The sequence below is a fragment of the Haliotis rufescens genome, unplaced genomic scaffold (genome assembly GCF_023055435.1).
Source record: "Haliotis rufescens isolate VD_foot unplaced genomic scaffold, xgHalRufe1.0.p SCAF_113, whole genome shotgun sequence".
NCBI classification, from domain to species: Eukaryota; Metazoa; Mollusca; class Gastropoda; order Lepetellida; family Haliotidae; genus Haliotis; species Haliotis rufescens.
The window spans coordinates 580,942-602,223 of NW_025963795.1; the positions used below are offsets into that span (position 1 = coordinate 580,942).

General features: G+C 48.4%; 1 protein-coding gene across 4 annotated transcripts in view; it reads right to left on the bottom strand.

Moving 5' to 3' along the window:
- The window catches only part of LOC124124729 (unconventional myosin-XVI-like), a 201,040-nt gene that overhangs the window by 137,763 nt on the left and 41,995 nt on the right, over nucleotides 1-21,282 (bottom strand). For all 4 annotated transcript variants that reach the window (XM_046487972.2, XM_046487973.2, XM_046487971.2 and 1 more), the window contains 8 exons: nucleotides 20,997-21,105; nucleotides 15,378-15,495; nucleotides 14,630-14,701; nucleotides 8,342-8,477; nucleotides 6,385-6,457; nucleotides 5,580-5,729; nucleotides 5,348-5,441; nucleotides 4,228-4,380 (listed from right to left, as the gene is read on the bottom strand). In XM_046487972.2, coding sequence (XP_046343928.1) covers nucleotides 4,228-4,380; nucleotides 5,348-5,441; nucleotides 5,580-5,729; nucleotides 6,385-6,457; nucleotides 8,342-8,477; nucleotides 14,630-14,701; nucleotides 15,378-15,495; nucleotides 20,997-21,105 — 905 coding nt within the window. The remainder of the gene's footprint in view (nucleotides 1-4,227; nucleotides 4,381-5,347; nucleotides 5,442-5,579; nucleotides 5,730-6,384; nucleotides 6,458-8,341; nucleotides 8,478-14,629; nucleotides 14,702-15,377; nucleotides 15,496-20,996; nucleotides 21,106-21,282) is intronic.

The window sequence follows — 21,282 nt, forward strand, 5'->3', positions numbered from 1 at the left end:
GAGACAGACACAGAACAGACAGACATGGTACAGAAAGACACGAAACAGACAGACATGGTACACACAGACATGGTACAGACATACATAGTACAGACAGACAGACAGACAGACACTGAACAGACTGACATGGTACAGACTGACAGACATGGATCAGACAGACATAGAACAGACAGACATGGTTCAGACACTCATAGTACAGACAGACAAACACTGAACAGACACGGAACAGACAGACATGGTACAGACAGACATACATGGAACAGACAGACATGGTACAGACTGACAGACAAAGAGACAGACATGGAACACAGACATGGTACCGACCGACAGACAAACAGACAGACATGGTAGAGACAGACACAGAACAGACAGACATGGTACAGAAAGACACGAAACAGACAGACTTGGTACACACAGACATGGTACAGACATACATAGTACAGACAGACAGACAAACAGACAGACAGACACTGAACAGACTGACATGGTACAGACTGACAGACATGGATCAGACAGACATAGAACAGACAGACAAACACTGAACAGACATGGAACAGACAGACATATGGTACAGACAGAAAGACACAGAACAGACAGCATTGGTACAGACTGACATGGTACAGAAAGACACGAAACAGACAGATATGGTACAGACAGACAGACACAGAACAGCGAGACATGGTAGACACAGACATGGTACAGACATACATAGTACAGACAGACAGACATAGAACAGACAGACATGGTTCAGACACACATAGTACAGACAGACAAACACTGAACAGACACGGAACAGACAGACATGGTACAGACAGACATGGTACAGACAGAAAGACACAGAACAGACAGCATTGGTACAGACTGACATGGTACAGAAAGACACGAAACAGACAGACATGGTACAGACACACATGGTACAGAAAGACACGAAACAGACAGACATGGTACAGACACACATGGTACAGACAGACAGACACAGAACAGCAAGACATGGTACACACAGACATGGTACAGACATACATAGTACAGACAGACAGACACTGAACAGACTGACATGGTACAGACGGACAGACATGGAACAGATAGACATAGAACAGACAGACATGGTTCAGACACACATAGTAAAGACAGACAAACACTGAACAGACAGACATGGAACAGACAGACATGATACACACAGACACATGTTACAGACAGAAAGACATGGAACAGACATACATGGTACAGACTGACAAAGAGACAAGACATGGAACAGACAGACAGTGTACAGACTGATAGACATGGAGCACACAGACATGGTACATACTGACAGACAAACAGACAGACATGGAACAGACAGACATGGTACAGACACACATAGTAAAGACAGACAAACACTGAACAGACAGACATGGAACAGACAGACATGATACACACAGACATCGGGTACAGACAGAAAGACACGGAACAGACAGACATGGAACAGACAGACATGATACACACATACATATGGTACAGACAGAAAGACACTGAACAGACAGACATGGTACAGACAGACAAAGAGACAAGACATGGAACAGACAGACATAGAACAGACAGACAGTGTACAGACTGACAGACATGGAGCAGACAGACATGGTACAGACAGACAGACACAGAACAGTGAGACATGGTACACACAGATATGGTACAGACTTACATAGTACAGACAGACAGACAGACACTGAACAGACTGACATGGAAAAGACTGACAGACATGGAACAGACAGACACAGAACAGACAGACATGGTACAGACACACATACCTGGTACAGACAGACAAATGGTACAGAAGAAAGACACAGAACAGACAGACATGGTACAGACTGACAGACAAAGAGACAGACGTGGAACAGACAGACATGGTACCGACCGACAGACAAACAGACAGACATGGTAGAGACAGACACAGAACAGACAGACATGGTACAGAAAGACACGAAACAGACAGACATGGTACACACAGACATGGTACAGACATACATAGTACAGACAGACAGACAGACAGACACTGAACAGACTGACATGGTACAGACTGACAGACATGGATCAGACAGACATAGAACAGACAGACATGGTTCAGACACTCATAGTACAGACAGACAAACACTGAACAGACACGGAACAGACAGACATGGTACAGACAGACATACATGGAACAGACAGACATGGTACAGACTGACAGACAAAGAGACAGACATGGAACACAGACATGGTACCGACCAACAGACAAACAGACAGACATGGTAGAGACAGACACAGAACAGACAGACATGGTACAGAAAGACACGAAACAGACAGACTTGGTACACACAGACATGGTACAGACATACATAGTACAGACAGACAGACAAACAGACAGACAGACACTGAACAGACTGACATGGTACAGACTGACAGACATGGATCAGACAGACATAGAACAGACAGACAAACACTGAACAGACATGGAACAGACAGACATATGGTACAGACAGAAAGACACAGAACAGACAGCATTGGTACAGACTGACATGGTACAGAAAGACACGAAACAGACAGATATGGTACAGACAGACAGACACAGAACAGCGAGACATGGTAGACACAGACATGGTACAGACATACATAGTACAGACAGACAGACATGGATCAGACAGACATAGAACAGACAGACATGGTTCAGACACACATAGTACAGACAGACACGAAACAGACAGACATGGTACAGACACACATGGTACAGACAGACAGACACAGAACAGCGAGACATGGTACACACAGACATGGTACAGACAGACATGGTACAGACAGACATATGGTACAGACAGAAAGACACAGAACAGACAGCATTGGTACAGACTGACATGGTACAGAAAGACACGAAACAGACAGACATGGTACAGACACACATGGTACAGAAAGACACGAAACAGACAGACATGGTACAGACACACATGGTACAGACAGACAGACACAGAACAGCAAGACATGGTACACACAGACATGGTACAGACATACATAGTACAGACAGACAGACACTGAACAGACTGACATGGTACAGACGGACAGACATGGAACAGATAGACATAGAACAGACAGACATGGTTCAGACACACATAGTAAAGACAGACAAACACTGAACAGACAGACATGGAACAGACAGACATGATACACACAGACACATGTTACAGACAGAAAGACATGGAACAGACATACATGGTACAGACTGACAAAGAGACAAGACATGGAACAGACAGACAGTGTACAGACTGATAGACATGGAGCACACAGACATGGTACATACTGACAGACAAACAGACAGACATGGAACAGACAGACATGGTACAGACACACATAGTAAAGACAGACAAACACTGAACAGACAGACATGGAACAGACAGACATGATACACACAGACATCGGGTACAGACAGAAAGACACGGAACAGACAGACATGGAACAGACAGACATGATACACACATACATATGGTACAGACAGAAAGACACTGAACAGACAGACATGGTACAGACAGACAAAGAGACAAGACATGGAACAGACAGACATAGCACAGACAGACAGTGTACAGACTGACAGACATGGAGCAGACAGACATGTTACATACTGACAGACAAACAGACAGACAAACAAACATACATGGAACAGACAGACACTGAACAGACAGACATGGTACAGACACACATAGTAAAGACAGACACACATAGTAAAGACAGACAAACACTGAACAGACAGACATGGAACAGACAGACATGATACACACAGGCATCGGGTACAGACAGAAAGACACGGAACAGACAGACATGGTACAGACAGACTTGGTACAGACACACATGGTACAGACAGACAGTGTACAGACTGACAGACATGGTACATACTGACAGACAAACATTGAACAGAAAGACCTCGAACAGACAGACATGGTACATACTGACAGACAAACAGACATACATGGAACAGACAGACACGGAACAGACAGACATGGTACAAACAGACAGTGTACAGACTGACAGACAAACATTGAACAGAAAGACACGGAACAGACAGACATGGTACAGACAGACAGTGTACAGACTGACAGACATAGAGCAGACAGACATGGAACATCCAGACTTGTGCTGGCTGCAACACAGGTAACAGGCAGGCACAGTCATGGGAGAGGTCTATGTACAATTGTACAATGAAGATCTAGACACACAAGGCTCACTTACATCTCATGGCAAAGCCGAGGGCTCCCCGCAAGGTGTCCCTGTTTTTGTCCAGCATGCCGGTCAGGTTGTAGCAGATGCTGCCTGCGTAGTGGACGATGGTGAAGCTGGTGCCCTTGTCCCGGGGAGTCTTGTATACGGTGGGGTACTTGGCACCTAGGGCAGAGTACACAGCAAGTCAGTACAGGCCATCCACAACCAGCTGACCACCATCTTGTCAATGTCAGGTTGTGTTGTAAAGATGGGGGATGTGTTGTAAAGATGGGGGTTTGTTGTAAAGGTGGGGGTTGTGTTGGAAAGATGGGGGCAGTGTTGTAAAGATGGGGGTTATGCTGTAAAGATGGGGGTCGTGTTGTAAAGATGAGTAATGTGTTGTAAAGATGGGGGTTGTGTTGTAAAGATGGGTAATGTGTTGTAAAGATGGGAGTTGTGTGGTAAAGGTGGGTAATGTGTTGTAAAGATGGGGGTTGTGTTGTAAAGGTGGGGATTGTGGTGTAAAGATGGGTGTGTGGTGTAAAGATGGGCGTTGTGTTGTAAAGATGGGGGTTGTGTGGTAAAGGTGGGGGTTGTGTTGTAAAGGTGGGGGTTGTGTGGTAAAGATAGGGGTTGTGTTGTAAAGATGGGTAATGTGTTGTAAAGATGGGGGTTATGTTGAAAAGGTGGGGGTTGTGTTGTTAAGGTGGGGGTTGTGATGTAAAGGTGGGGATTGTGGAGTAAAGATGGGTAATGTGTTGTAAAGATGGGGGATGTGTGGTAAAGGTGGGGATTGTGTTGTAAAGATTGGGGTGTGGTGTAAAGATGGGTAATGTGTTGTAAAGATGGGGGTTATGTTGTAAAGGTGGGGGTTGTGTTGTAAAGGTGGGGGTTGTGTGGTAAAGGTGGGTAATGTGGTGTAAAGATGGGGGTTTGTTGTAAAGATGGGGGTTGTGTTGTAAAGATGGGCGTTGTGTTGTAAAGATTGGGGTGTGGTGTAAAATGTGGGTTGTGGTGTAAAGATGGGGGTTGTGGTGTCAAGGTGGGGTTGTGGTGTAAAGGTGGGGGATGTGGTGTAAAGGTGGGGGTTGTTGTGTAAAACTGGGGGTTGTGTTGTAAAGGTGGGGGTGAGGGATGTGAGGGAGTGTACCTGGCCCCTGGTGCAGCTTGGTGGCCAGGCTTCTGTCTGTGGCCTGCTTCAGCAAACTCTCCTCATCCAGTAGCGCTAGGATGCCTGTGTTCTTCTGCAACACAACATGACACAACATGACAGCATGACACAATGGGGAGTTTCAGGTCAGTCACCATCTGATGGACCACATGGACACACACACAGTCACACTGTTTGGGATGTATCTGTGACATCAGAATCAACTACGCACCTCTAGGAAGAGGCTGATAGCACTATGGTTTCCAGGACAACCAACATCAATGACAGGAACGCCCTCAAGCAGGCAGTCTTGTCTCTCCTGCTGGAACACCCGCTCGTTGAAAAACATCTGCAGCTGCTCATTGGCCAGGTTGATGCAGATCTGGAAACAGACAGGCCATCACAGACAATTACAGACATTGACAGGCAACCAATCACAGCCAATGACATACCACCAATCATGCACAATCACAGACAACCAATCACAGATCGCCAATCACAGGCAACCAATTGCAATCATAGATAATCAATGACAGACAATCACAAAAAATTACAGACAGTTAAAGACATGCAATCGCAGTCAGTTACAGACAACTTATCACAGACATCCAATAACAGACAGTTAAAGACAGCATTTCAGTCAGTTACAGCCAACCAATCACGGACAGTCACGAACAAGTTACAGACAGTTTAGATTAGATTAGAACAATTAGAGAGCCAGTCAGAAACAGTTACAGAAAACCAACCACAGTCAGTTACAGACAGTCACAAACAATCACAGACAGTCACAGACAACCAATCATTGACAGTTACAGACAACCAATCATTGACTGTTACAGACAACCAATCATTGACAGTTACAGACAACCAATCATTGACAGTTACAGACTGACTTAACACGTCATGTAGTGTGAGACAAACTAGTCATGGAATTTCCACTAACTACAGCCATGGTGTGTATGTATTTATATAACTACAGCCATGGTGTGTATGTATTTATATAATTACAGCATCTCAGCAACACAGCACATACATACCTGCTCAAAGCCATTGTTCTTCAAGTTCTCAAATCCAAATATATCCAGGATAGAAACACTTAGGCTGGTCTCACTGCAACACACCAACACACATGGTACAAGGGAACCGCTTGTTCAAGTAGGTATTGTCATCATCTCGTGTGGCATCTAAGCAGGTACAACTAATTCATGTGGCTTCATCACATTGTCCACCATCTGTCTAACAATCTGAATCAAGTAGGGGATACAATATGACATGACAACATTATTGTATCTAGAACTATCTGCGCCACCTGGGGTCCACAGCCTTACATGACAACATTATTGTATCTAGAAATATCTGTGCCACCTGGGGTCTACAGCCTTACATGACAACATTATTGTGTCTAGAACTATCTGCGTCACCTGGGGTCTACAGCCTTACATGACAACATTATTGTATCTAGAACTATCTGCATCACCTGGGGTCTACAGCCTTACATGACAACATTATTGTATCTAGAACTATGTGTGCCACCTGGGGTCTACAGCCTTACATGACAACATTATTGTATCTAGAACTATCTGGGTCACCTGGGGTCTACAGCCTTATATGACAACATTATTGTATCTAGAACTATCTGTGCCACCTGGGGTCTACAGCCTTACATGACAACATTATTGTATCTAGAACTATCTGCATCACCTGGGGTCTATAGAGTACTATCTGGTTCACATAGGGTCTATAAAGAACTATCTGGGTCACCTGGGATCTGTATAGAACTATATGGCTCACCTTTGGTCTATATATAGAACTATCTAGGTCACCAGGGTCTGTACAGAACTATATGGGCCACCTGGGGTTTATATAGAACTATATGGCTCACCTTTGGTGTATATATAGAACTATCTAGGTCATCTGGGGTCTATAGAGAACTATCTGGGTCACCTTGGGTCTATATAGAACTATCTGGGTCACCTGAGGTCTATAGAGAACTATCTGGGTCACCTGGGGTCTATATAGAACTATCTGGGTCACCTGAGGTCTAGAGAGAACTATCTGGGTCACCTGGGGTCTATAGAGACCTATCTGGGTCACCTGGGGTCTATATAGAACTATCTGGGTCACCTGAGGTCTATAGAGAACTATCTGGGCCACCTGGGGTCTATATAGAACTATCTGGGTCACCTGGGGTCTACAGAGAACTATGTAGGTCACCTGAGGTCTATAGAGAATTATCTGGGTCCCCTGGGGTCTATAGAGAACTATCTAGGTCACCTGAGGTCTATAGAGAATTATCTAGGTCACCTGGGGTCTATATAGAACTATCTGGGTCACCTGAGGTCTATAGAGAACTATCTAGGTCACCTTGGGTCTATATAGAACTATCTGGGTCACCTGAGGTCTATAGAGAACTATCTAGGTCACCTGGGGTCTATATAGAACTATCTGGGTCACCTGAGGTCTATAGAGAACTATCTGGGTCACCTGGGATCTATATAGAACTATCTGGGTCACCTGAGGTCTGTAGAAAACTATCTGGGTCACCTGAGGTATATAGAGAACTATCTGGGTCACCTGAGGTCTATAGAGAACTATCTAGGTCACCTGGGATCTATAGAGAACTATCTGGGTCACCAGGGGTCTATAGAGAACTATCTAGGTCACCTGGGATCTATAGAGAACTATTTAGGTCACCTGGGATCTATAGAGAACTATCTAGGTCACCTGGGATCTATATAAAACTATCTGGGTCACCTGGGGTCTATAGAGAACTATCTGGGTCACCTGGGGTTTATAGAGAACTATCTAGGTCACCTGGGATCTATAGAGAACTATTTAGGTCACCTGGGATCTATAGAGAACTATCTAGGTCACCTGGGGTCTATATAGAACTATCTGGGTCACCTGATGTCTATAGAGAACTATCTGGGTCACCTGGGGTCTATATAGAACTATCTGGGTCACCTGAGGTCTATAGAGAACTATCTAGGTCACCTGGGATCGACAGGCTGGATTGTGTTGTTGATTCCATTCACCAGCCAGCTGAATATGCGAGAGTACAGGGCCTTGGCCAGGGCATCTCGGCTGTCCTCCGCCTCACTCACAGACAGGGGGCGCCGCAACTCCTCACCTGCAACAAGACGTCACTCAACATCACACACAGCTGGTTGAAGCACTCAACATCACACACAGCTGGTAGAAGCACTCAACATCACACACACCTGGTGGATGCCCTCAACATCACACAGAGCTGGTGGAAGCACTCAACATCACACAGAGCTGGTGGAGGCCCTCAACATCACACAGAGCTGGTGGAAGCCCTCAACATCACACAGAGCTGGTGGAAGCCCTAAACATCACACTGTGTTGATGGAAGCCCTCAACATCACACAGAGCTGGATGACGCCCTCAACATCACACAGAGCTGGTGGAAGCCCTCAACATCACACAGAGCTGGTGGAAGCCCTCAACATCACACAGAGCTGGTGGATGCCCTCAACATCACACAGAGCTGGTGGAAGCCCTCAACATCACACAGAGCTGGTGGATGCCCTCAACATCACACTGTGTTGGTGGATGCCCTCAACATCACACAGAGCTGGTGGAAGCACTCAACATCACGCAGTGTTGGTGGATGCCTTCAACATCACACAGAGCTGGTGGAAGCCCTCAACATCACACAGAGCTGGTGGAAGCCCTCAACATCACACAGAGCTGGTGGATGCCCTCAACATCACACAGTGTTGATGGAAGCCCTCAACATCACACAGAGCTGGTGGAAGCCCTCAACATCACACAGAGCTGGTGGAAGCCCTCAACATCACACAGAGCTGGTGGAAGCCCTCAACATCACACAGAGCTGGTGGAAGCCCTCAACATCACACAGAGCCGGTGGATGCCCTCAACTTCACACAGTGTTGGTGGAAGCCCTAAACATCACATAGAGCTGGTGGAAGCACTCAACATCACGCAGTGTTGGTGGATGCCTTCAACTTCACACAGTGATGGTGGATGCCCTCAACATCACACAGAGCTGGTGGAAGCACTCAACATCTACCAGAGCTGGTTGGAAGCCCTCAACATCACACAGAGCTGGTGGAAGCCTTCAACTTCACACAGTGTTGGTGGAGGCCCTCAACATCACGCAGTGTTGGTGGAAGCCCTAAACATCACACAGAGCTGGTGGATGCCCTCAACATCACACAGTGTTGGTGGAAGCCCTAAACATCACACAGAGCTGGTGGAAGCCCTCAACATCACACAGTGTTGGTGGAGGCCCTCAACATCACACAGTGTTGGTGGAAGCCCTCAACATCACACAGAGCTGGTGGAAGCCCTCAACATCACACAGAGCTGGTGGAAGTCCTCAACATCACACAGAGCTGGTGGAAGCCCTCAACATCACACAGAGCTGGTGGATGCCCTAAACATCACACAGAGCTGGTGGAAGCCCTCAACATCACACAGTGTTGTTGGATGCCCTCAACATCAGACAGAGCTGGTGGAAGCCCTCAACATCACACAGAGCTGGTGGAAGCCCTCAACATCACACAGAGCTGGTGGATGCCCTCAACATCACACAGAGCTGGTGGAAGCCCTCAACATCACACAGAGCTGGTGGATGCCCTCAACATCACACTGTGTTGGTGGATGCCCTCAACATCACACAGAGCTGGTGGAAGCACTCAACATCACGCAGTGTTGGTGGATGCCTTCAACATCACACAGAGCTGGTGGAAGCCCTCAACATCACACAGAGCTGGTGGAAGCCCTCAACATCACACAGAGCTGGTGGATGCCCTCAACATCACACAGTGTTGATGGAAGCCCTCAACATCACACAGAGCTGGTGGAAGCCCTCAACATCACACAGAGCTGGTGGAAGCCCTCAACATCACACAGAGCTGGTGGAAGCCCTCAACATCACACAGAGCTGGTGGAAGCCCTCAACATCACACAGAGCCGGTGGATGCCCTCAACTTCACACAGTGTTGGTGGAAGCCCTAAACATCACACAGAGCTGGTGGAAGCACTCAACATCACGCAGTGTTGGTGGATGCCCTCAACATCACACAGTGATGGTGGATGCCCTCAACATCACACAGAGCTGGTGGAAGCACTCAACATCTACCAGAGCTGGTTGGAAGCCCTCAACATCACACAGAGCTGGTGGAAGCCTTCAACTTCACGCAGTGTTGGTGGAGGCCCTCAACATCACGCAGTGTTGGTGGAAGCCCTAAACATCACACAGAGCTGGTGGATGCCCTAAACATCACACAGAGCTGGTGGATGCCCTCAACATCACACAGAGCTGGTGGAAGCCCTCAACATCACACAGTGTTGGTGGAGGCCCTCAACATCACACAGAGCTGGTGGAAGCCCTCAACATCACACAGAGCTGGTGGAAGCCCTCAACATCACACAGAGCCGGTGCATGCCCTCAACTTCACACAGTGTTGGTGGAAGCCCTAAACATCACACAGAGCTGGTGGAAGCACTCAACATCTACCAGAGCTGGTTGGAAGCCCTCAACATCACACAGAGCTGGTGGAAGCCTTCAACTTCACACAGTGTTGGTGGAGGCCCTCAACATCACGCAGTGTTGGTGGAAGCCCTAAACATCACACAGAGCTGGTGGATGCCCTCAACATCACACAGTGTTGGTGGAAGCCATAAACATCACACAGAGCTGGTGGAAGCACTCAACATCTACCAGAGCTGGTTGGAAGCCCTCAACATCACACAGAGCTGGTGGAAGCCTTAAACTTCACACAGTGTTGGTGGAGGCCCTCAACATCACGCAGTGTTGGTGGAAGCCCTAAACATCACACAGAGCTGGTGGATGCCCTCAACATCACACAGTGTTGATGGAAGCCCTCAACATCACACAGAGCTGGTGGAAGCCCTCAACATCACACAGAGCTGGTGGAAGCCCTCAACATCACACAGAGCTGGTGGAAGCCCTCAACATCACACAGAGCTGGTGGAAGCCCTCAACATCACACAGAGCCGGTGGATGCCCTCAACATCACACAGTGTTGGTGGAAGCCCTAAACATCACACAGAGCTGGTGGAAGCACTCAACATCACGCAGTGTTGGTGGATGCCTTCAACATCACACAGAGCTGGTGGATGCCCTCAACATCACACAGTGTTGGTGGAAGCCCTAAACATCACACAGAGCTGGTGGAAGCCCTCAACATCACACAGTGTTGGTGGAGGCCCTCAACATCACACAGTGTTGGTGGAAGCCCTCAACATCACACAGAGCTGGTGGAAGCCCTCAACATCACACAGAGCTGGTAGAAGCACTCAACATCACACAGAGCTGGTGGAAGCCCTCAACATCACACAGAGCTGGTGGATGCCCTCAACATCACACAGAGCTGGTGGAAGCCCTCAACATCACACAGTGTTGTTGGATGCCCTCAACATCAGACAGAGCTGGTGGAAGCCCTCAACATCACACAGAGCTGGTGGAAGCCCTCAACATCACACAGAGCTGGTGGATGCCCTCAACATCACACAGAGCTGGTGGAAGCCCTCAACATCACACAGAGCTGGTGGAAGCCCTCAACATCACACAGAGCTGGTGGAAGCCCTCAACATCACACAGAGCTGGTGGATGCCCTCAACATCACACAGAGCTGGTGGAAGCCCTCAACATCACAGTGTTGGTGGTTGCCCTCAACTTCACACAGAGCTGGTGGAAGCACTCAACATCACGCAGTGTTGGTGGATGCCTTCAACATCACACAGAGCTGGTGGAAGCCCTCATTATCACACAGAGCTGGTGGAAGCCCTCAACATCACACAGAGCTGGTGGATGCCCTCAACATCACACAGTGTTGATGGAAGCCCTCAACATCACACAGAGCTGGTGGAAGCCCTCAACATCACACAGAGCTGGTGGAAGCCCTCAACATCACACAGAGCTGGTGGAAGCCCTCAACATCACACAGAGCCGGTGGATGCCCTCAACTTCACACAGTGTTGGTGGAAGCCCTAAACATCACACAGAGCTGGTGGAAGCACTCAACATCTACCAGAGCTGGTTGGAAGCCCTCAACATCACACAGAGCTGGTGGAAGCCTTCAACTTCACACAGTGTTGGTGGAGGCCCTCAACATCACGCAGTGTTGGTGGAAGCCCTAAACATCACACAGAGCTGGTGGATGCCCTCAACATCACACAGTGTTGGTGGAAGCCCTAAACATCACACAGAGCTCGTGGAAGCCCTCAACATCACACAGTGTTGGTGGAGGCCCTCAACATCACACAGTGTTGGTGGAAGTCCTCAACATCACACAGAGCTGGTGGAAGCCCTCAACATCACACAGAGCTGGTGGAAGTCCTCAACATCACACAGTGTTGGTGGATGCCCTCAACATCAGACACAGCTGGTGGAAGCCCTCAACATCACACAGAGCTGGTGGAAGCCCTCAACATCACACAGAGCTGGTGGAAGCCCTTAACATCACACAGTGTTGGTGGAGGCCCTCAACATCACACAGAGCTGGTGGAAGCCCTCAACATCACACAGAGCTGGTGGAAGCCCTTAACATCACGCAGTGTTGGTGGAAGCCTTCAACTTCACACAGTGTTGGTGGAGGCCCTCAACATCACGCAGTGTTGGTGGAAGCCCTAAACATCACACAGAGCTGGTGGATGCCCTCAACATCACACAGTGTTGGTGGAAGCCCTAAACATCACACAGAGCTGGTGGAAGCCCTCAACATCACACAGTGTTGGTGGAGGCCCTCAACATCACACAGTGTTGGTGGAAGTCCTCAACATCACACAGAGCTGGTGGAAGCCCTCAACATCACACAGAGCTGGTGGAAGCCCTCAACATCACACAGAGCTGGTGGAAGCCCTCAACATCACACAGTGTTGGTGGATGCCCTCAACATCAGACACAGCTGGTGGAAGCCCTCAACATCACACAGAGCTGGTGGAAGCCCTTAACATCACACAGTGTTGGTGGAGGCCCTCAACATCACACAGAGCTGGTGGAAGCCCTCAACATCACACAGAGCTGGTGGAAGCCCTTAACATCACGCAGTGTTGGTGGATGCCTTCAACATCACACTGTGTTGGTGAATGCCCTAAACATCAAACAGTGTAGGTGGAAGCCCTCAACATTACACTGTGTTGGTGGAAGCACTCAACATCACACTGTGATGATGGAAGCCCTCAACATCACACAGTGTTGGTGGAAGCCCTAAACATCACACTGTGTTGGTGGATGCCCTAAACATCACACTGTGTTGGTGAATGCCCTCAACATCAAACAGTGTAGGTGGAAGCCCTCAACATTACACTGTGTTGGTGGAAGCACTCAACATCACACTGTGTTGGTGGAAGTCCTCAACATCACACAGAGCTGGTGGAAGCCCTCAACATCACACAGAGCTGGTGGAAGCCCTCAACATCACACAGAGCTGGTGGAAGCCCTCAACATCACACAGTGTTGGTGGATGCCCTCAACATCAGACACAGCTGGTGGAAGCCCTCAACATCACACAGAGCTGGTGGAAGCCCTAAACATCACACAGAGCTGGTGGAAGCCCTTAACATCACACAGTGTTGGTGGAGGCCCTCAACATCACACAGAGCTGGTGGAAGCCCTCAACATCACACAGAGCTGGTGGAAGCCCTTAACATCACGCAGTGTTGGTGGATGCCTTCAACATCACACTGTGTTGGTGAATGCCCTAAACATCAAACAGTGTAGGTGGAAGCCCTCAACATTACACTGTGTTGGTGGAAGCACTCAACATCACACTGTGTTGATGGAAGCCCTCAACATGACACAGTGTTGGTGGAAGCCCTAAACATCACACTGTGTTGGTGGATGCCCTAAACATCACACTGTGTTGGTGGAAGCCCTAAACATCACACAGTGTTGGTGGATGCCCTAAACATCACACTGTGTTGGTGGATGCCCTCAACATCACAATTTGTTGGTGGATGTAACGTGCCGGTCATGTGTGTCTCACCCTGGTTGTTATGGCAACGTGCAGGTCATGTGTGTCTCACCCTGGTTGTTATGGCAACGTGCAGGTCATGTGTGTCTCACCCTGGTTGTTATGGCAACATGCAGGTCATGTGTGTCTCACCCTGGTTGTTATGGCAACGTGCAGGTCATGTGTGTCTCACCCTGGTTGTTATGGCAACGTGCAAGTCATGTGTGTCTCACCCTGGTTGTTATGGCAACGTGCAAGTCATGTGTGTCTCACCCTGGTTGTTATGGCAACATGCCAGTCGTGTGTGTCTCACCTCTTGCTGTCATAGACTCCTCTACAAGTGAAAGCCTCAGGTCTTCAAACTCCACCCTCAACAGCTTGCACACTGCAACATCAACAACAACAGCACCATCAGCAGCAGCAACAGCACCATCAACAACAACATTAGCAACACCAACAACATCATCAGCAATATCACCAACAAATACCACTGGCGACAAGCATCAACTTTGACACAAGAACATGAAAACCCTTCCACCTCCCATCTCTCAGCATCTCAGGGTTGTCAAGCCCTGTGTCTGTCACATATGTGTATGATGATACTACTACTACTACTACTAATAATAATAATAGGCCATTTAATATTGTGCATATATCCACACCAGTCAGGGCATGCTCAAAGCGCTGTTATTACCCTGGTCACTGGATCAGCGTGCTATCAAGAATCATTCTCAGCTCACTGGGGAGTATACAACCCAAGGTGCCAGGTAGGCACTAGAAAGTTAAAAACCACATTACTATCTCATCCTACCAGGTACCCATTCACTGCTGGGTGAACAGAGGCACATTTTGAACAAAGTCACTTGCCCAAGGAGACGCCACATGTGTTACATGAAACTCTCAGGAGCCCAGCTTCCGAAACGCAGTCACCCATCCAAGTCCACCTGATTTGTGACGTGTGCGCTGTGCACAGGACCACTTGCTACCGCAAGGAAGGAACAGTCATTACTGTCAACACTAGGAACCAATATGTAAGGTGTATAATGCTGGATGACGCTCACCTTTCTGCAGTGTGTTGTAGTTGTCGACGTCGCAGGCCTGGTTCTCCAGGATGGACACAAAGCGGACATTTCCCAGATGCAAGATGGCCGCCAGAGTTGTGGTCAGCCCCATCAGGTCCTGGGTTGAAGGTCAGAGGGGTCAGAGGGGTCAGAGGGGTCAGAGGGGTCAGTATCAATATCACTACGACTACATGTTATATTGTGAGTGAGACATTTGTGTTACAGTCTTGCACAAATAATGACAAGGACTCTCAAAAATGTTTGAATATCTGCTAAATATCGTGTCACCCAAAAAGGAAGCTGTCAACCTCCTTTTGGTACTCCAGATTTGTCTACTTAGATTGTCTTCCGGACTCAGTATACAATCCCATTTGGTCCACAGATTCAACATGTAAGAACATATTTAAGTGTAGGTAAACATTTCCTTTATAGATGTGTTATATTTCCGATATTTCTTCAGTAATTAACTTTAAATCACATCTTTTTCTCAATGCTTTTCAGAATTGTGCTCAGAATTACATGATATTTGGGATTCAAGGGAAGGTGATGAGACTGAGAGGGGAAAGGTACCTGGTGTTCGTGATTCAGGAGAGGGCAGAGTTTGGCATCCTCAACCTGATGCAGAGGAAGCCATGAGGACTCACCTGATGAGATGCTAGACTGCTGCAAGCGAGTTAACACACGATGGACTGGCTGAAGCTGGTTACTGTGAGTTACAGCCGGCGACAGGCGGTTGACACGAGTTAGAGCTAGACTACAGAGAAGCAGACTGTGTGGGGGCAGAGTTAGCAAGAGAGGGTTAGGGTCTCACACCACCACAGATACACCTTGGTGACAGATAAGAGCATGTGACAAGGAGCCATTGAGTCCCCATTTGAGTGCCAAAACAAGGCCACATGGTTGTGCTGGCAGCATCCAAGTGTTCTTAGGACATAGGACACGGAGGAGTCATGACATAGGACACAGGGGGAGTCATGACATAGGACACAGGGGGAGTCATGACATAGGACACAGGGGGAGTCATGACATAGGACACAGGGGGAGTCATGACAAAGGACACGGGGGAGTCATGACATAGGACACAGGGGGAGTCATGACATAGGACACAGGGGGAGTTATGACATAGGACACAGGGGGAGTTATGACATAGGACACAGGGGGAGTCATGACATAGGACACAGGGGGAGTCATGACATAGGACACAGGGGGAGTCATGACATAGGACATGGGGGAGTCATGACATAGGACATGGGGGGAGTCATGACATAGGATACGGGGGGTGGGGGGGTGGCATAGGACACAGGGGGAGTCATGACATAGGACACAGGGGGAGTCATGACATAGGACACAGGGGGAGTCATGACATAGGACACGGGGGAGTCATGACATAGGACACAGGGGGAGTCATGACATAGGACACAGAGGAGTTATGGCATAGGACACAGGGGGAGTCATGACAAAGGACACAGGGGGAGTCATGACATAGGACACAGGGGGAGTCATGACATAGGACACAGGGGGAGTCATGACATAGGACACAGGGGGAGTCATGACATAGGACACAGGGGGAGCCATGACATAGGACACAGGGGGAGTCATGACATAGGACACAGGGGGAGTTATGACATAGGACATGGGGGGAGTCATGATATAGGACACAGGGGGAGTCATGATATAGGACACAGGGGGAGTCATGACATAGGATACGGGGGGAGTAGGACACAGGTCAGTCATGACATAGGACACAGGGGGAGTTATGACATAGGACACAGGGGGAGTCATGACATAGGACACAGGGGGAGTCATGACATAGGACACAGGGGGAGTCATGACATAGGATACGGGGGGAGTAGGACACAGGTCAGTCATGACAAAGGACACAGGGGGAGTCATGACATAGGACACAGGGGGAGTCATGACATAGGACACAGGGGGAGTCATGACATAGGACACAGGGGGAGTCATGACATAGGATACGGGGGGAGTAGGACACAGGTCAGTCATGACATAGGACACAGGGGGAGTTATGACATAGGACACAGGGGGAGTCATGACATAGGACACAGGGGGAGTCATGGCATAGGATACGGGGGGAGTAGGACACAGGTCAGTCATGACATAGGACACAGGGGGAGTCATGACATAGGACACAGGGGGAGTCATGACATAGGACACAGGGGGAGTCATGACATAGGACACAGGGGGAGTTATGACATAGGACACAGGGGGAGTCATGACATAGGACACAAGGGGAGTCATGACATAGGACATGGGGGGAGTCATGACAAAGGACACAGGGGGAGTCATGACATAGGACATGGGGGGAGTCATGACATAGGACATGGGGGGAGTCATGACATAGGATACGGGGGGGGGGTGACATAGGACACAGGGGGAGTCATGACATAGGACACAGGGGGAGTCATGACATAGGACACAGGGGGAGTCATGACATAGGATACGGGGGGAGTAGGACACAGGTCAGTCATGACATAGGACACAGGGGGAGTCATGACATAGGACACAGTGGGAGTCATGACATAGGATACAGGGGGAGTCATGACATAGGACACAGGGGGAGTTATGACATAGGACACAGGTCAGCCATGACATAGGATACGGGGGGAGTAGGACCGGGTCAGCCATGACACAGGAAACAGGTCAGCCATGACATAGGACACAGGGGGAGTCATGACATAGGACACAGGGGGAGTCATGACATAGGACACAGGGGGAGTTATGACATAGGACACAGGTCAGCCATGACATAGGATACGGGGGGAGTAGGACCGGGTCAGCCATGACACAGGAAACAGGTCAGCCATGACATAGGACACAGGGGGAGTCATGACATAGGACACAGGGAGAGTCATGACATAGGACACAGGTGGAGTCATGATATAGGATACGGGGGGAGTCATCACATAGGACACGGGGAGAGTCATGACACAGGATGCTCAGTGGTGTCCTTCAAGAAGGGAGACAACAGAGAAGTCAGAAATAGTTTCGAAGATCCCAAAATTTCCTTGGTGCAGTTGAAAAACAGTGTGGCAGCTAAACAATGGAAATAAGTGCTGTTACAAGTCAACATAGTTTGACTCATGGACTATAAATTAACCATTGTTCCAGAAAACTTGGTTATGACTGCCTCTCGTCTATGTCTGTCAGGTGCTTAGTTATGTCTGCCATTCGTGTATGTCTGTCAGGTGCTTGGTTATGTCTGCCACTCGTGTATACATCTGTCAGGTGCTTGGTTATGTCTGCCACTCGTCTATGTCTGCCAGGTGCTAGGTTATGTCTGCCTCTTGTCTATGTCTGTCAGCTGCTTGGTTATGTCCGCCACTCGTCTATGTCTGTCAGGTGCTTGGTTATGTCTGCCACTCGTCTATGTCTGCCAGGTGCTAGGTTATGTCTGCCTCTTGTCTATGTCTGTCAGCTGCTTGGTTATGTCCGCCACTCGTCTATGTCTGCCAGGTGCTTGGCTATATCTGACCCTCGTCTTATGTGCCAGGTGCTTGGTTATGTCTGCCACTCGTGTATACATCTGTCAGGTGCTTGGTTATGTCTGCCACTTGTCTATGTCTGTCAGGTGCTTTGTTATGTCTGCCAATCGTCTATACATCTGTCAGGTGCTTGGTTATGTCTGCCACTCATGTATACATCTGTCAGGTGCTTGGTTATGTCTGCCACTCGTCTATGTCTGTCAAGTGCTTGGTTATGTCCGCCACTCGTGTATACATCTGTCAGGTGCTTGGTTATGTCTGCCACTCGTGTATACATCTGTCAGGTGCTTGGTTATGTCTGCCACTCGTCTATGTCTGTCAAGTGCTTGGTTATGTCCGCCACTCGTGTATACATCTGTCAGGTGCTTGGTTATGTCTGCCACTCGTGTATACATCTGTCAGGTTCTTGGTTATGTCTGCCACTCGTCTATGTCTGTCAGGTGCTTGGTTATGTCTGCCACTTGTGTATACATCTGTCAAGTGCTTGGTTATGTCTGCCCCATGTATACATCTGTCACGTGCTTGGTTATGTCTGCCTCTTGTCTATGTCTGTCAGGTGCTTGGTTATGTCCGCCACTCGTGTATACATCTGTCAGGTGCTTGGTTATGTCTGCCACTTGTCTATTTCTGTCAGGTGCTTGGTTATGTCTGCCACTCGTCTATGTCTGTCAGGTGCTTGGTTATGTCTGCCTCTTGTCTATGTCTGTCAGGTGCTTGGTTATGTCTGCCTCTTGTCTATGTCTGTCAGGTGCTTGGTTATGTCTGCCACTCGTCTATGTCTGTCAGGTGCTTGGTTATGTCTGCCTCTTGTATACATCTGTCAGGTGCTTGGTTATGTCTGCCTCTTGTCTATGTCTGTCAGGTGCTTGGTTATGTCTGCCTCTTGTCTATGTCTGTCAAGTGCTTGGTTATGTCCGCCACTCGTCTATGTCTGTCAGGTGCTTGGTTATGTCTGCCACTCGTCTATGTCTGTCAGGTGCTTGGTTATGTCTGCCACTCTTGTATACATCTGTCAGGTGCTTGGTTATGTCTGCCAATCGTCTATGTCTGCCAGGTGCTTGGTTATGTCTGCCACTCGTCTATGTCTGTCAGGTGCTTGGTTATGTCTGCCACTGGTCTATGTCTGTCAGGTGCTTGGTTATGTCTGCCACTCGTCTATGTCTGCCAGGTGCTTGGTTATGTCTGCCACTCGTCTATGTCTGCCAGGTGCTTGGTTATGTCTGCCACTCGTGTATACATCTGTCAGGTGCTTGGTTATGTCTGCCAATTGTCTATGTCTGTCAGGTGCTTGGTTATGTCTGCCACTCGTGTATACATCTGTCAGGTGCTTTGTTATGTCTGCCAATCGTCTATGTCTGCCAGGTGCTTGGTTATGTCTGCCACTCGTGTATACATCTGTCAGGTGCTTGGTTATGTCTGCCAATCGTCTATGTCTGTCAGGTGCTTGGTTATGTCTGCCACTCGTGTATACATCTGTCAGGTGCTTGGTTATGTCTGCCACCCGTGTATACATCTGTCAGGTGCTTGGTTATGTCTGCCACTCGTCTATGTCTGCCAGGTGCTTGGTTATGTCTGCCTCTTGTCTATGTCTGTCAAGTGCTTGGTTATGTCCGCCACTCGTCTATGTCTGTCAGGTGCTTGGTTATGTCTGCCACTCGTGTATACATCTGCCAGGTGCTTGGTTATGTCTGCAACTCGTGTATGTCTGTCAGGTGCTTGGTTATGTCTGCCCCTTGTCTATGTCTGTCAGGTGCTTGGTTATGTCTGCCACTCGTCTATGTCTGTCAAGTGCTTGGTTATGTCTGCCACTCGTCTGTCTGTCAAGTGCTTGGTTATGTCTGTCTCGTGTATACATCTGCCAGGTGCTTGGTTATGTCTGCCTCTTGTATAAATCTGTCAAGTGCTTGGTTATGTCTGCCACTCGTCTATGTCTGTCAAGTGCTTGTGTGATCGCTACAATATCTAACCGCTGGTCACTTTTTGTTATCTGGTCAGTAAAGTTTTGAGTGAGCACAAGACTTGATCACCAGACAAAAGACACATCACTCTAATGTTAGTTGGTGTAGATTAGATTAGATTAGTTACACAGACAGTGTTGTGTTATGGGCGGTCTCACCTCACTGGCGAATCCCACATAGTGGAGGCAGTTCTTGACGTCCCAGAACTTCCGACAGTCCTCAGACACCAGCTTGTGCTGGACATCCCGGCCATCACTCTGAAGGTACCTGTAACCATAGCAACCACAGGCTGATACCTGCACACACACAGAGTAAGAATGTGAACACTTGACACAACCTACTTGTAACCGCAGCAACCACAGAGGTACCAAGTGTGACAGTGAAGTTAAGAAGCAGTCAGGAAATTATTTGCCACCTTCTCAGGTCCCAGGTCTATGGTGAACG